The sequence below is a fragment of the Schistocerca serialis genome, chromosome 4 (genome assembly GCF_023864345.2).
Source record: "Schistocerca serialis cubense isolate TAMUIC-IGC-003099 chromosome 4, iqSchSeri2.2, whole genome shotgun sequence".
In the NCBI taxonomy this organism is placed as follows: Eukaryota; Metazoa; Arthropoda; class Insecta; order Orthoptera; family Acrididae; genus Schistocerca; species Schistocerca serialis.
In genome coordinates this window covers 687,411,314-687,425,441 of record NC_064641.1, presented here as the reverse complement: position 1 = coordinate 687,425,441, position 14,128 = coordinate 687,411,314, and the positions used below count along the sequence as shown (strand labels likewise).

Sequence of the window (14,128 nt, the reverse complement as noted above, 5' to 3'; positions counted from 1 at the left end):
TCTAATCGAAGGAATCAGCCTTTTTTGCCTGTACAAATTTGATAACATTCTTGATTTTCTAAAAATTTCATATTAGTTTGCCTTATGTCTTCTAGAAGCTTTTCCTAAGGTTCTAATAAGCCAGAATTCCTTTTTCCAACTTTAACTTCCTTGCCCTACATATCTGTCGTCATCAGCTTCTGTCTCTGGATGTTTCCTCACTTTCTTTTATTTCCCTTTTTCTCATGGCATATTTTATCCCATATAATAAGGCAACCTTTGGTCTTCCTCTTTGCCTTCCTCCCTGAGGACAGTAAGTCAAGATCATATTCGCATCTGGCATTCACACTTTATGTCCATACCAGGCAAGCTACCGTACTTCTATTCTATCTGTGATGTTTTCTTGGGTCTGCGTCATTTCTCTAATCATTGTATTTCTTATAATGTCTCGCCGACATATTCTACACAAACTTCTACGCTAGTCCCCAACTTTTTTTTTATTTTCTCCAGTAAGCTCCCAACACTGACATCCACAGGCCAGTACAAGCATCTTCTTTACTCTCCAACTTATCTGAGAAGATCATTACAGAGGGTTTAGCTTCTGGATTGCTGCTTTCTGATAGGCTACTCATTGCTGTATTTCCCAATTACTTGTTCCATCTGCCAATGAGATGCTACACAAATATTTACATTTTTTACAAGCCTTTATGTGTTACTATTACTATTTCTACATTTTCTCTACTGCATGAGTATTCAATCTTTTTAAAATTTACTTTTATTCCCCACTTATCATGTTCTTGTAAATAATATTTTTATTAGCATAGCATGTATTATCTTCTTCACTGGGCGCCACTACCTGATCATCTGCAAAGAACGTGCTGTACAAACATTGATCCTTGTTATATGCATGCCCATTCCTGAACATTTTCTACTCAGCAGGTCTAAGGCTTTCTGGATGTATATCTTGGAACAACATAGGAGATAAGCAACATCACTGTTTTAATTCTTTTGCAATTCTAAAAGGTTGTGACGAAATTTTATTCTCCACTTTGATTACACATTCTGCACACTTTTATAGGTTGCATATACTTCTAACATATGTATTTCGTGTTCACTCCCCCTAATGATTATAAGCAGTATCTTCAGAGGCACTTTGTCATACTCCTTCTCGAGAGCTATGAATACTAAATGGGAACTCATATTCCTTTCCAGTCTCTTTGCAATTAGTCATATTAAAGTAAAAATGTTGTCAATTCAAAATCTTCCCTTCAGGTGCAGGTGTCACCACCACTAAATTATTGGGGGAAGGAGGGAGGGGACTCAATAGATAAGGTATAGATCGTAAGCGGATCTTGACAGACGTTGAAAAAATTAGAACCTAAAACTACTTTTTGCAACGTTACAGATGCCTCAAACCACACATTTCAATGGCACTTAAAAATCCTAAAGTGTGCCAGTTTAAGCATGGATTAAAATGTATTTTGTGACTACTGAGTATAAAAGTTATACAATATTAACAACTAAATTTATCAACAGTGTGTTGTGACTTATGTAATATGTTCCACACCTTTTTGCAGGGAAGAATTAAGGGAAAATAATATATAGAGAATAGGCTATACTTAGATCAGTTTAGAAAATGGTCGATAAATTCCTACAACGTGGGTGTTCTACTATGAGGGGCGTTCAATAGGTAATACAACACATTTTTTTTTTTCTTGGGCAATTTTGGCTGAAAAAATGCAGAATTTGTTATGGAACATCATGGATATTCCCCTTCATGCCATACAGTTTCATGACATTCTGATAGATGGCAATGCAATACGTAGCCTTCAAAGTGTCGCATGTTATGGATGTGTATTCCAAGCAGACTGTTTGCACCGAGTTTCTTTTAGTGCGAAAACCACAGAATCCCAAATATTCATTGGCATTTGCTGTATATCTACAGAGACCTGGCAATGAACAAAAGCACATTGAGTAAGTGGGCGGGGTGCCTGTCATCAATGCAACAAGGTCGCACAAACCTGTCCAAACTCCCACATGGCAGCCGCCACACACAGCTGTGACTCCAACAATGTCGGAATGTGCAGACACTCATATTCAAGATGATCGATGGATCACTAACAAAAACCTCGCTGTACAACTGGACATCTCTGTTGGTAGTGCTGACACACTCGTCCACCAGTTGGGGAACTCAAAGTTGTGTGCCCACTGGGTTTCTCGCTGCCTAACATAAGACCATAAAGAGCAACGAACAACCACCCGTGCAGAGTTACTTGGTTGTTATGAGGCTGATCGTGAACGTCATCACAGGCGAAAAACATGGGTTTCAGCACTTCAAATCTGGGAAAAAAAAAAAAAAAAAAAAAAATAGGCAATCCATGGAATGGCACCACACCACCTCTCCTCTGAAGAAGTAGTTCAAAGCTGCACCCTCAGTCAGTAAAGTCATGGTGATGGTCTTATGGGACTCTGGAGGGATTATTCTGTTTGATGTCCTCCCTCTTGGTGTAATGATCAAGTAAGAAGTGTATTGTGCTACATTCAGAGAATCAAAGAAATGACTTCAGCTTGCTCATTGCCACAAAAATGTAAACAAACTTCTCCTTCTCCATGACAATGCAGGGCCTCACCCAACTCTGTGCATCCAAGAGGAGCTCATGAAGCTTCATTGGACTGTGCTTCCTCATCCACCCTACAGCCCAGATCTTGCTTCTTCAGACTTCTATCTGTTTGATCCAATAAAGCACGCACTCCATGGGAAGCAGTAGGTGGATGATGGCGAGGTATTGCTGCAGCAAGATGTAACTCTCAATCAAACAGCAGAGTGGTACCATATGGGCACACATGCCCTCCCAGTAAGATGGTATAGGGCCATCACACTGAATAGAGATTGTCTTAAAAAATAGGGTATTGTAGCCAAAAAAAGTGGGAAATAATATGGTGTTTTGGAATCCTGAATAAAGCCAAAATGCTTTCAGAAAAAAAAAATTGTTGCACCTCATACACTGCAATAGTAAAATTGAGGAAATTGGCATACTTTTGTAACAAACATTTACTTACAATCATTCCTTTGCCTTTCTCAAAGAAAGTATTGATGAATTGTCTTAAACAATCTTCATAGCAATTCCTCTTCACACTCAGACTGACTATAACTTTATTATTATACCCACACCTGACTGTAAGTGATTGTCATATGGCATTTGATTATTAGTCATCTGCCTCCTGGTCATGCCTCCCACAGCAAAACCAAGCACATTTGTGCCTACATACTCCACTCCTTTATCACTTGTAGCCATACCAACACAATTCATAAATACTTGGAATATTGTCTTTTTAGTGAAAACATTTGATTTACTGGCACATTAGTGACTCTAGAAAACCATTAATTCTTATTGCACAAGAGCTTTTAGTGTGTGTAATTAGTTAAGCTTGGATATACTATTCAACTGTGTCATTTTTTGTCATATAAGACTCACCCCCTCCCCGCTCTGATAGAAAATGAAGTATTGAGTTTTTTATTTGTTTTTCCCAAATTGACTAGTTCCGTGATTATGTACACAACTATTAGTGAAATACTTACTAATGTTTTCCTTCAAAAAAAATGTTCAAATGTGTGTGAAATCTTATGGGACTTAACTGCTAAGGTCATCAGTCCCTAAGCTTACACACTACTTAACCTAAATTATCCTAAAGACAAACACACACACCCATGCCTGAGGGAGGACTCGAACCTCCGCCGGGACCAGCCGCACAGTCCATGACTACAGCGCCCAAGACCGCTCGGCTAATCCGGCGCGGCAATGTTTTCCTTGATATGCACATTGGTAAATACACTCACTTAGAGCAGTAAGGATATCAAGTTTCTAAATAGTTCCTCACAATGAGCCTTTTCACTTATTATTACTACTACTATTACTACTACAATTATTATTAATATGGACTTTTCTGTGGTTTAAAAACTGTCTCAGTTTTGTGCCTTGAGCCCCAGAAAAGAATCCCATACCTAAGAAATGAGTGTACATAGGAACAATATGTCACCACAAGACATTAGCCGTTACAGTTTTCCCAGTCAACATCTGTGTGTGGTCTAGCTTATGCTGAACTTCTTGATATGCTACTAACTCTTGTAACCTGATTAAACTTCATGGCTGCACTACAAGCTTGCACATTTACTCTAATTCCCTGTGTCCCAGTACCCAGTGGAATGTAAACTCCTTATTTTTCTATTGTATCAGAAATGATTGTTGTATGTTCTGGTTAGTTTTCTCTGTTGGGAACACTTGGTTGAAAGGCCTGAGGAGCATTAAGAAAGTTGGAGCAGATGAGAATTTCTTCCCATATATTCTGCTCCAGTGCCTTCAGGATAATTCCCAGTTTAGCCTGAAAATATCTGATACAGAAATCGTGATGACGTATATGGTAAGCAAATCCTGATGGCACAGTCAGAGAAAACCATTGAGCAGCCGACAGTGTCATCCTGTTTTGAGCTTCGTTAAAACTATGGAGTTCATCTAAAACACTATAACAGAAAGATCTAAAAATCAGGTCTGAAATGCTCTCTTTCCTAAAATTTGTCAAATTAAAGACAGCTCTCAATGTGATGATTCACTCCAATCTTGGCGTAAAGCATTAATAGTCACTATGCCTATACACTTGGCATGCTAGCTGCAAAATTTTGAACAACCAGTTCCAAGCAGCCAGCTGATGGACAGTCGAAATGTGAGCAAAAATAAGCAGTTTGATGTGGATGTGGAAGTGTTACAATTGTTAACCTGCTGCGTAAAAAAAAAAAAAAAAGCCAGAGTCACCATCTATTTCTGGAGCAGCACTCAAAGGGCACATGCCAAACTTACCTCAAGAATCTTTGAAACTACTCAGATGTTTTTTATTACTATTATTATTTTTAACTTTACAAGAATGTGAGAGCAGTAATTCAGTAATCTACTAGAAAACATATAACATTCAATTATGAGTACGAATACTTCTGTGTGTGCTTGTATAACTCCAGAAAGAAAAACTGGTAACTACTTTGAGATGAGTGTAGAAAACAATTTTATACTTACTTTTAACAATGTTATTAATGGATTTTTTACATTTCCTACAATGCTTTGTTGCTGCACTGATTCATGAAACAGACCAAATATTTCTGAATCCTGAGTCATCATTGAAGTAATTAATTCTGTCTGTGATAAAACATACCCCCTCATACATAGGTAGTCAAAGTTTTACCTTGCAAAAATAAAGTTATGTAATTAACTTTTCATTTCTTTGCAGGTAAATCTGCAGTCCTGGTACACACTGAAATCCCTGCCCCACAGTTCCTTAGCATGCCACTCCCATCTATATTTCACTAATGGGATGTGCCATTTCGTTTTGGCTCCTCTAACAGTGGTCCAAGTCAGTGTTGCAGTGATTTCAATGGGCATCAGGACTGCCGACATTTACCTACAAACAAATAATAACTTTGTAACTTTCTTTTTTAGGCGTGGTGTTTAAAACTTTATGACTACCCTTCTTAAGAGTCATGTCTGTCTGGAACAAGTACAAAATATTCATGGCAACTTTGCTACAGCCCTAGGCTTCTGGTCAATGATTTGGATCAGTTACATATCCATGGAGATATTGCCCACCAATGGAGGTTGCTGGTCCATAATTTGGTAGTGCTTTACATCTACAGCTATATGATACAGACCAAATTTACAGAGGTGAGTTTCCAGTGGAAACATCTACACTTCTTTTTATTAGATTTTTTTTTTCCTTTTATGTAGAAACACTATCATGTTTCTGAATTCTTTTTTTAATCTTACAGCAGCAAAATCAAAACCAATCTATCTTGATTAGATTCTTGGGTGCTTTAATCATTATCTCTTATTGTTTTGATGCTTCAGCCAAACTTTTATCATCAGTCTCCTCCTCTTTGGTAACAGGCAAATAAATCTGAATGAAACTTACTGGCAGGTTAAAACTGTGTGTCAGACAGAATTTTCCTTTCATGGGCAATTGCTCTACCATCTGAGCTACCCAAGCACAACTCACAACCCATCCTCACAGCTTTACATCATATCCTACCTTCCAAACTTCACAAAGTTCTTCCATGAAACTTGCAGGACTAGCACTTCTGGAAGAAAGGGTACTGTGAAGACATGGCTTAGTACAGCCTGGGGGATGTTTCCAGAATGAAATGAAATTTTCACTCTGCAGCGGAATGTGTGCTGGCATGAAATTTACTGGCAGATTAAAACTGTGCGCCAGACTGAGATTAGAATTCAAGAGCTTCGGCTTTCTCACGCAAGGGCTCTGAAAGTTTTGTGGGAGAACTTCTGTGAAGTTTGGTAGGTCTCAGCCCAGAACACAGTTTTCATCTGCCAGCAAGTTCCATACCAGTGCACATGCCACTGCAGAGTGAGAATTTCACTCTGGAATTTGAATGCCTGAACCCTTGCTGTCACTTTCACCAATGCCTGGTACATCCATATTAGCTTGAACTGTATTATTTACCACGGTTGCCACATGAAACTGCAGTTGATCAAAATTTATGCAGAGACAATCTTCTACATCTACATCTATACTCAGCAAACCACTGTGAGGTGCATTGCAGAGGGGACATCCCATTGTAACATTTACTAGTATTTCTCCCTGTTCCAGCCACATACAGAGTGCAGGAAGAACGATTGCTCGAATGCCTCTCTGCATGCAGTAATTATTCTAATCTTATCCTCACAACCCTTATGTGAGCTATATGTAGGGGGGTTGTACTATATTCCTAGTGTAATCATTTAAAGCTGGTTCTTGAAACTTTGTTAATATACTTTTTTGGAATAGTTTACATCTATCTTCAGCAGTCTTCCCATTTAGTTCCTCCAGTGTCTCTGTGACATTCTCCCACAGATTAAACAAATTGGTGACCATTCATGCTGCCCTTCTCTGTATACGTTTAATGTCCCCTGTTACGACTACCAGGTAGGGGTCCCACACACTTGAGCAATATTCTAGAAACAGTTGCACAAGTAACTTGATTGATGAATCAACACAGCATGGTAAGAAATGCCCCAAGATGACATTAATCCACGCCACAATGAACGCAAGTGTGTATTTGTGCCTGCGGTGAATCATCACAAACTGATGTCGATGATAGACATCAGTTTCAAATGGAATAAACGTTTAATCATGAAATACCACTTACATGATCAACATCTCCATAAAGTTCGATAAATATCCGACTGGTGCTTCACCGTGTAACACTTCTGTTTCCTGTTAGTGTACCTCAGGTTGCTTTTCAGCTCTTCTCCACTCCAGAAGTATGAGAAGTTCATTTCAGAAGACAATAAGTCTGACTACTACAACAAGTCTGCAGAGACCAAGACAATTACAGTACACTTCTCTTGTCTTGATGTGGCTGTGTATGGACAACTGGCCAGGAATTCTTGGCTGACACATATGTGTAATTCTTTGACCTGTCAGTGTCAAAATTGGCTGTCGTAACATGACTAAAGGAGTTGGGTAGCCTTGTGTTTGGTGGCTCGGAGTGACGTGAAATGTTCTTCCGCCAACAAGGAAACTGCTTTCACCTTAAAAAATATGGCCAGTTTCTATTCTGCCGAAAATCTATTTTGGGCATGCTCAGAGTTGTGCTCTCATACTTAGTTGCCTTGGACTGATGTTATACAAAATTTTAAGCACAACTTTTACATACAGATGTTAAATTTGCAACTTTGTTCACTCCACTTTGGATGTGAATGGTTTGCATTATTCTGAATAGTTAAGAAATGCTTAACCAGCAGCTGGTGATACCAAATAGGCCTACGTGTATTGCACAACCCTTAAATAAAGTGTAATGAATTTCCTGCAAGAATCTCAGATAGCTGAAAAATTACAGTGTTATTCATTCCTGGTGAGCACACTGATTTGCATCACCAATTCAAATCCGTACCATCAGCTTTAAACCTATGCTACACCTTGTACTAAAGAGCAGAAAATAAATGTTTTCAATGTTCCATCATCTTTCTGTTTGCACACACGTTGTTACACATAATTACTTCATGAGTAAAAGCCAACATCTGATATTGATAGGTTCAATTAACCAAACTCCACAACAGAGTGTCTACAATTAAAGTCACTCACTGATGTTTACTTGACTAATAACAAAGATTAATATCTGTTGGCTTCAAGATTCAATAAACTGTTAACAGGGAAGATATAAAAATTGATACCAGCTTGAGCAAACAGTGAAGGAAACAAAAGAAAATTCAGAGTAAGTATTAAAATCCATGGAGAGGAAATAGAAACTTTGAGGGTCGCCGATGACATGGTAATTCTGTCAGAGACAGCAAAGACTTGGAAGAGCAGTTGAACGGAATGGATAGTGTCTTGAAAGGAGGATATAAGGTGAACATCAACAAAAGCAAAACGAGGATAATGGAATGTAGTCGAATTAAGTCGGGTGGTGTTGAGGGAATTAGATTAGGAAATGAGACACTTTAAGTAGTAAAGGAGTTTTGCTGTTTGGGGAGCAAAATAACTGATGATGGTCGAAGTAGAGAGGATATAAAATGTAGACTGGCAATGGCAAGGAAAGTGTTTCTGAAGAAGAGAAATTTGTTAACATCGAGTATAAATTTAAGTATCAGGAAGTCATTTCTGAAAGTATTTGTATGGAATGCAGCCATGTATGGAAGTGAAACATGGATGACAAATAGTTTGGACAAGAAGAGAATAGAAGCTTTTGAAATGTGGTGCTACAGAAGAATGCTGAAGATTAGATGGGTAGATTACATAACTAATGAGGAGGTATTGAATAGGACTGGGGAGAAGAGAAGTTTGTGGCACAACTTGACTAGAAGAAGGGATCGGTTGGTAGGACATGTTCTGAGGCATCAAGGGATCACCAATTTAGTATTGGAGGGCAGTGTGGAGGGTAAAAATAATAGAGGGAGACCAAGAGATGAATTCACTAAACAGATTCAGAAGGATGTAGGTTGCAGTAGGTACTGGGAGATGAAGAAGCTTGCACAGGATAGAGTAGCATGGAGAGCTGCATCAAACCAGTCTCAGGACTGAAGACCACAACAACAACAACAACAACAACAACAACAACCAGCTTGGTAACCTGTTGTTATTAGTCAAGTAAACATCAGTGAGTGACTTTAATTGTAGACACTCAGTTGTGGAGTTTGGTTAATTGAACCTATCAATATCAGATGTTGGCTTTTACTCATGAAGTAATTATGTGTAACAACGTGTGTGCAAACAGAAAGATGATGGAACATTGAAAACATTTATTTTCTGCTCTTTAGTACAAGGGGTAGCATAGGTTTAAAGCTGATGGTACAGATTTGAATTGGTGATGTAAATCAGTGTACATAACCCTACAAAATGTTTGTTGTGATGAAAATGATCAGCAGTGTAGCATGACATCTAGGTGAATGACAACTGTTTTGTTAAGTGACAAAACAGTATTAACGGCTTCAATTACGCCGAAGAGTTGAGAGGCACTCTAGCACAATTTTGCAGAGATTATTCCACCAATTAGTTTATTTAGTTTCCATACATCATACAGTACTTAATTACATGGAGTGTGTAAAATAAATATTTTGTTCGCTGGTTCAAGTTTATAGGTGTGAATTAGAGACATATCAGTCAACAACATACTGTACCATTCCATACGACATCAACTTATAAAAACCATGAAAGATTCTTTTGCAGATATCAGGGAACACTGATGTGCCTTGAATTTCTCCACAGTGCCCGATTCGAGTAAGCAACATTGCTAAGGTAATTGATGGTGATATTAAACGCATGTACGTAAGAGGTGACGTTTAATTAAAATAACATTGATTGACACAAAAGAATCCTACCGAATCACTAACAAAAAACGATTTCCGAATCCACTCTTGCTATGTTTCTACCAGTGTTGTGCGATTTTCGTTACGCTTTCCTACGGTCAACAATTTTCCTTCGCATTTCTTTCCAATATCGGTAAGGAGGATAGAGTCCCAATGACACAACCATTATTATCTCGAATTAAGAGACTGGTATCACCTAATTATTAGTCACGAATTAAGACAAATTAGTAAGGGCACTGCTTCATCGGTATTTTTCTAATTCCAAACTACTGACGTTTCAATTCGTGACAACGGATTCCAAATACCCGATAAAGGACCACAATTTAAGAACTGCAACAAATGCTCTGCATGGTACTATGGTGTCACTTTCCTTCTTAACTTTTAAATGTTACAGCAATGAGCATGAAAATTGTGCATTCAAGTACGTGAATGAAGGTTACATTTTGTGCCGATTCATGTCCCTTCCTTCTCAATACTCTTACGAGTTCTTATTGCGGATACACTGTTTATGACAGTAACCTCTTCGTCACGCTGCCGCAGCGCCATCAAAGTGACAACCGTGACTCGAAATACTGTTTTATTTAACGACACAAATATGTACGATTTTCCCAAATTCTTCCCTGCAAACTTACGCTCGGGAGCTTCCGCAGGAACATCTGCCATTTCTACCGTACTACCGCACCCGACACCACTAACACACAAAGATGATTAGTTTTCATTCGATGTCAATGTTGTGGCACAAGATCGCTCCCACAGTAGCTGCTGCCATGGCAACCAAATAATGGCACTATTAATAGCAGAAAACGCTGACAAGTAACAACTCATTTTCTGTTCCGGGCAAGTTCGCGTAATGTCAGTGTAAGTACTAAGGTTTTATATCTATATCCGCATGTAAAATATTATCATACCGAACTTAATTGCTGTTACGTTGCCGTTAATAACACATATTCATAATAGAAATGCATGTTTCGTATAAGAGTCCAATTAAATTCAATCTATATATAGAAATCTCCAAAGAAACCTTAACCGTTCTTTTTCCAACTGGAACCCACATTGACCATAAACGAAGCGGTGGTGGTAGTGGACGTCGGGATGGGATTCAGTGTGAAGACAAGGAATTTGTTTATTTCTCTTTATAATGTGGCAAATTATAACCAGCGCATAAGATGACCAATAATGGAGCAAAAATTGAGCTTTTTGAATCAGGATTTTTAGTTGAGAAGGTGTGCAATATCTGTGAATCCTACTGCAAAGACACACATAAAGGCCACACATTAATATAATATTTGGGTATTTAAATTGCACACTATAATGTAAAATGAAACCGCCTAAGTGTATTCTGGCAGGCGCATTTCCACTGGAAAGTTACAGTACCCAAATCTACTTGGTGTAAAGTCAAACTTTCAGAAAGCACTGCACATTGCAAACAAAAAACTCGTGAGCAGTAAGTGAACTGGATAACAAATCAAGTTTTTCATTACAAAAAAAATTAAATGTCAACCACTTAGTAGGTCTACATACAGTAAACAGTGGTAGTCACATTAATTTAGTGTTGGGGACACCACTAAAGAAATAAATTTTAGGAGGAAGAGAGTGATCCATTAGGACCATTACTGAGATATATAATTTTGCTTCATGTCATAAGGTGAGAATAGTGCTTCCAGAAATATTTTGTCAAGTTTGTTGGTGTCATATTCAATGACATTTTGAAATACTGTAGTGCATGTAGTTTCTTGCAGTATATTTCTACATTTTCTGCAGATTAATCTTTGTATTGTAACATCATGAGCTGCTCCTCACACGAAATGAAAATATTTTGTAGCTTCGATATTTTCATACAGCTTGAGAAACACTTTACAGTTGTCTAATATCACAACTAAAATTTAATAGTGTTTCTCACAGTATTCCATGGTTTTCATTCAGGAAATTAGTAGCAATCATTTTCCTCCATTATTACTTCCTGTTGCACTTTTGTTCAAATTCTAAATAGCCATAGTTAATATTGTTACTTGTCGTCTTTAAAAATAGTAAATCATTTCCGGACTGATGTCAACTTATGTTAATTTACAGAGATGCACTTCGATAATAGATCTGATTTAACTACACTTGATTTTGTTTTATTTACCTTTTATTGTTTTTATATTGATATTACTGAGTTTCTGCAGCATGTTTACTTACTAAAACGTTTGAACAATATTCCTGTTAGTATATGGTACAGTATTTAACCAGAATCATGTATTTTCACACGTCATGTTGGTATAAAATTTTGTGTTATTATTTATTTGTTCTCTCGTTTTGGTCTCCTAGCCATTGGTAGAACTTGTAATTCTCCACTGTCTAACATTGGGTTGTGTGTTGCTGGTATTGAGTCTTCTCCAAACTACTGGTCATACTACTACTAGTAGTAGTAATTCTACTACTGCAGCAACTATTACAGTCTTCACAAGTTTAGGCCTTGATATGGTATCATAGTTGAATCAGTTTGTGATTGATTCACCACGAGATCACATACTTACAATAGTAATGAGTTCTAATTATTTGTACTTAATGTAGTGATTCTCAGACAACAGATTTGAAAAAAAGTATACATTTTTACATGCATACTGCCTTTCGAATATTTGAAACTCATAGACTAGTTCACCTCTGCTTTATGTTATTGAACTTGCCTTTTGCTCTAAATAGAACATCACTATTTGCTAGGTGGTAGGTTTAATGTACTGTTGATTGACTGTATTACGATGGATAAATGTTACCTGCCCTTCATAACTTGGTAAAAGTCTGACATTTGACGGATCAAAGGGATTAGATTAGATTTACTTTCATTCCATTTGATCGGTAGTGAGTAGGTCCTCCAGGATGTAGAACATGTCAGAAAAATGATAATACATGACAAATATTTACAACTCAAACAAATAAGATAATGTACCATTCCACATGTCCGAAGTGGAATGGTCGTCATTTTTTTAATGAACACTATATGAAAGAATCATTTTATAAATACTAATGCACTGAATTTAAAATAAAAAAGTTTTTTATGTATTTAAAAGGTAACAAACATGTAATAGAACAACTATAGTACTTATTTACAATGAACACATAACTGCATTGAAATGGTGCAGAAGTTAGATTGTACTTACACACACACACTTATTTACAATGAACACATTACTGCACTGAAATTGTGCAGAAATATATATATATATATATATATATATATATATATATATATATATATATATATATATTTGCACAAATCAGTTGGTTCTACTGAGAAATTCATCAATGGAGTAAAAGGAGTTTGCCACCAATGAATCCTTTAGGCTTCTCTTAAACCGAATTTCATTGGTTGTTAAGCATTTATGGATTTATGGCTGCTAGCGAGTTATTGAAATGTGTGTTCCTGAATAATGCACACCTTTTTGTACATGACTAAGTGACTTTAAATCCTTGTGAAGATTATTTTTATTTCTAGTATTGAGTCGATGAATTGAGCTGTTGATTTGAAAAAGCGATATGTTTTTAATGACAAATTTCATTAAGGAATAAATTTATTGGGAAGCAGTAGTTAGTACCCCTAAACATGCTTCTGCGGGATGTTCTTGAGTTCACACCACATGTAACTCTTACTGCACGTTTCGTGGCTAGAAAACTTGATGAATTACCCCAAAAAATAATCCCATATGACATTATGGAATGAAAGTAAGTATAGTATGCCAGCTTTTTCATTTTTATATCCCCTATGTCTGACACAATTCGCATTGCAAATGGAGATTTGTTAAGATGCTTCAGCAGTTCTGTGGTGTGCTCTTTCCAGTTGGATTTATTATCAAGCTGTAATCCCAAGAATTTATCACTGTCCACTTCTTCTATCTGCTTGTCATCGTATGTTAGGCATATACTTGTGGGACACCCCTTACAAGTTCTGAACTGCATGTAGTGTGTATTTTCAAAGTTTAGTAGCAAAGAATTGGCTAGGAACCGGTGATTAATGTCCACAAATATTTTATTATCCGATCTTTCTAAGACTATATCACGGTATAAGTGTATATGTGTATGTGTGTGTCGCCACTTTATCACGAGATAATTATATATTTTTGTTTTTATAATTATATTTTATGATTTTGGTTGGGATGGCTTTAAATATTGTGGGCTGACATGAGACGTTTTATAACTTATACCATGATAACAATTGTACAGACATCGGCTGCCCTGAGGTACGTGCGATATAATATTTTTTAAACACAGCGCGCAACTCACTGCCTTCTAATAAATAGTTTGCGTGAGCGCTGCTATTTGGAAATGATAAT

General features: G+C 37.2%; 2 protein-coding genes across 2 annotated transcripts in view; one reads left to right on the top strand and one right to left on the bottom strand.

Annotated features, from left to right (window-relative positions):
• Nucleotides 1–10,602, bottom strand: part of LOC126473182 (cytosolic Fe-S cluster assembly factor nubp1) — a 42,073-nt gene extending 31,471 nt beyond the window's left edge. The window contains exon 1 of the mRNA XM_050100070.1: nucleotides 10,454–10,602. Coding sequence (XP_049956027.1) covers nucleotides 10,454–10,484 — 31 coding nt within the window. The 5' untranslated portion in view covers nucleotides 10,485–10,602. The remainder of the gene's footprint in view (nucleotides 1–10,453) is intronic.
• A 33-nt stretch (nucleotides 10,603–10,635) lies between these two features.
• LOC126473181 (tektin-3-like) overlaps nucleotides 10,636–14,128 on the top strand; it is a 154,764-nt gene continuing 151,271 nt past the window's right edge. Inside the window, exon 1 of the mRNA XM_050100069.1 lies at nucleotides 10,636–10,679. The gene's annotated coding sequence lies outside the window, so the exon portion shown is untranslated. The remainder of the gene's footprint in view (nucleotides 10,680–14,128) is intronic.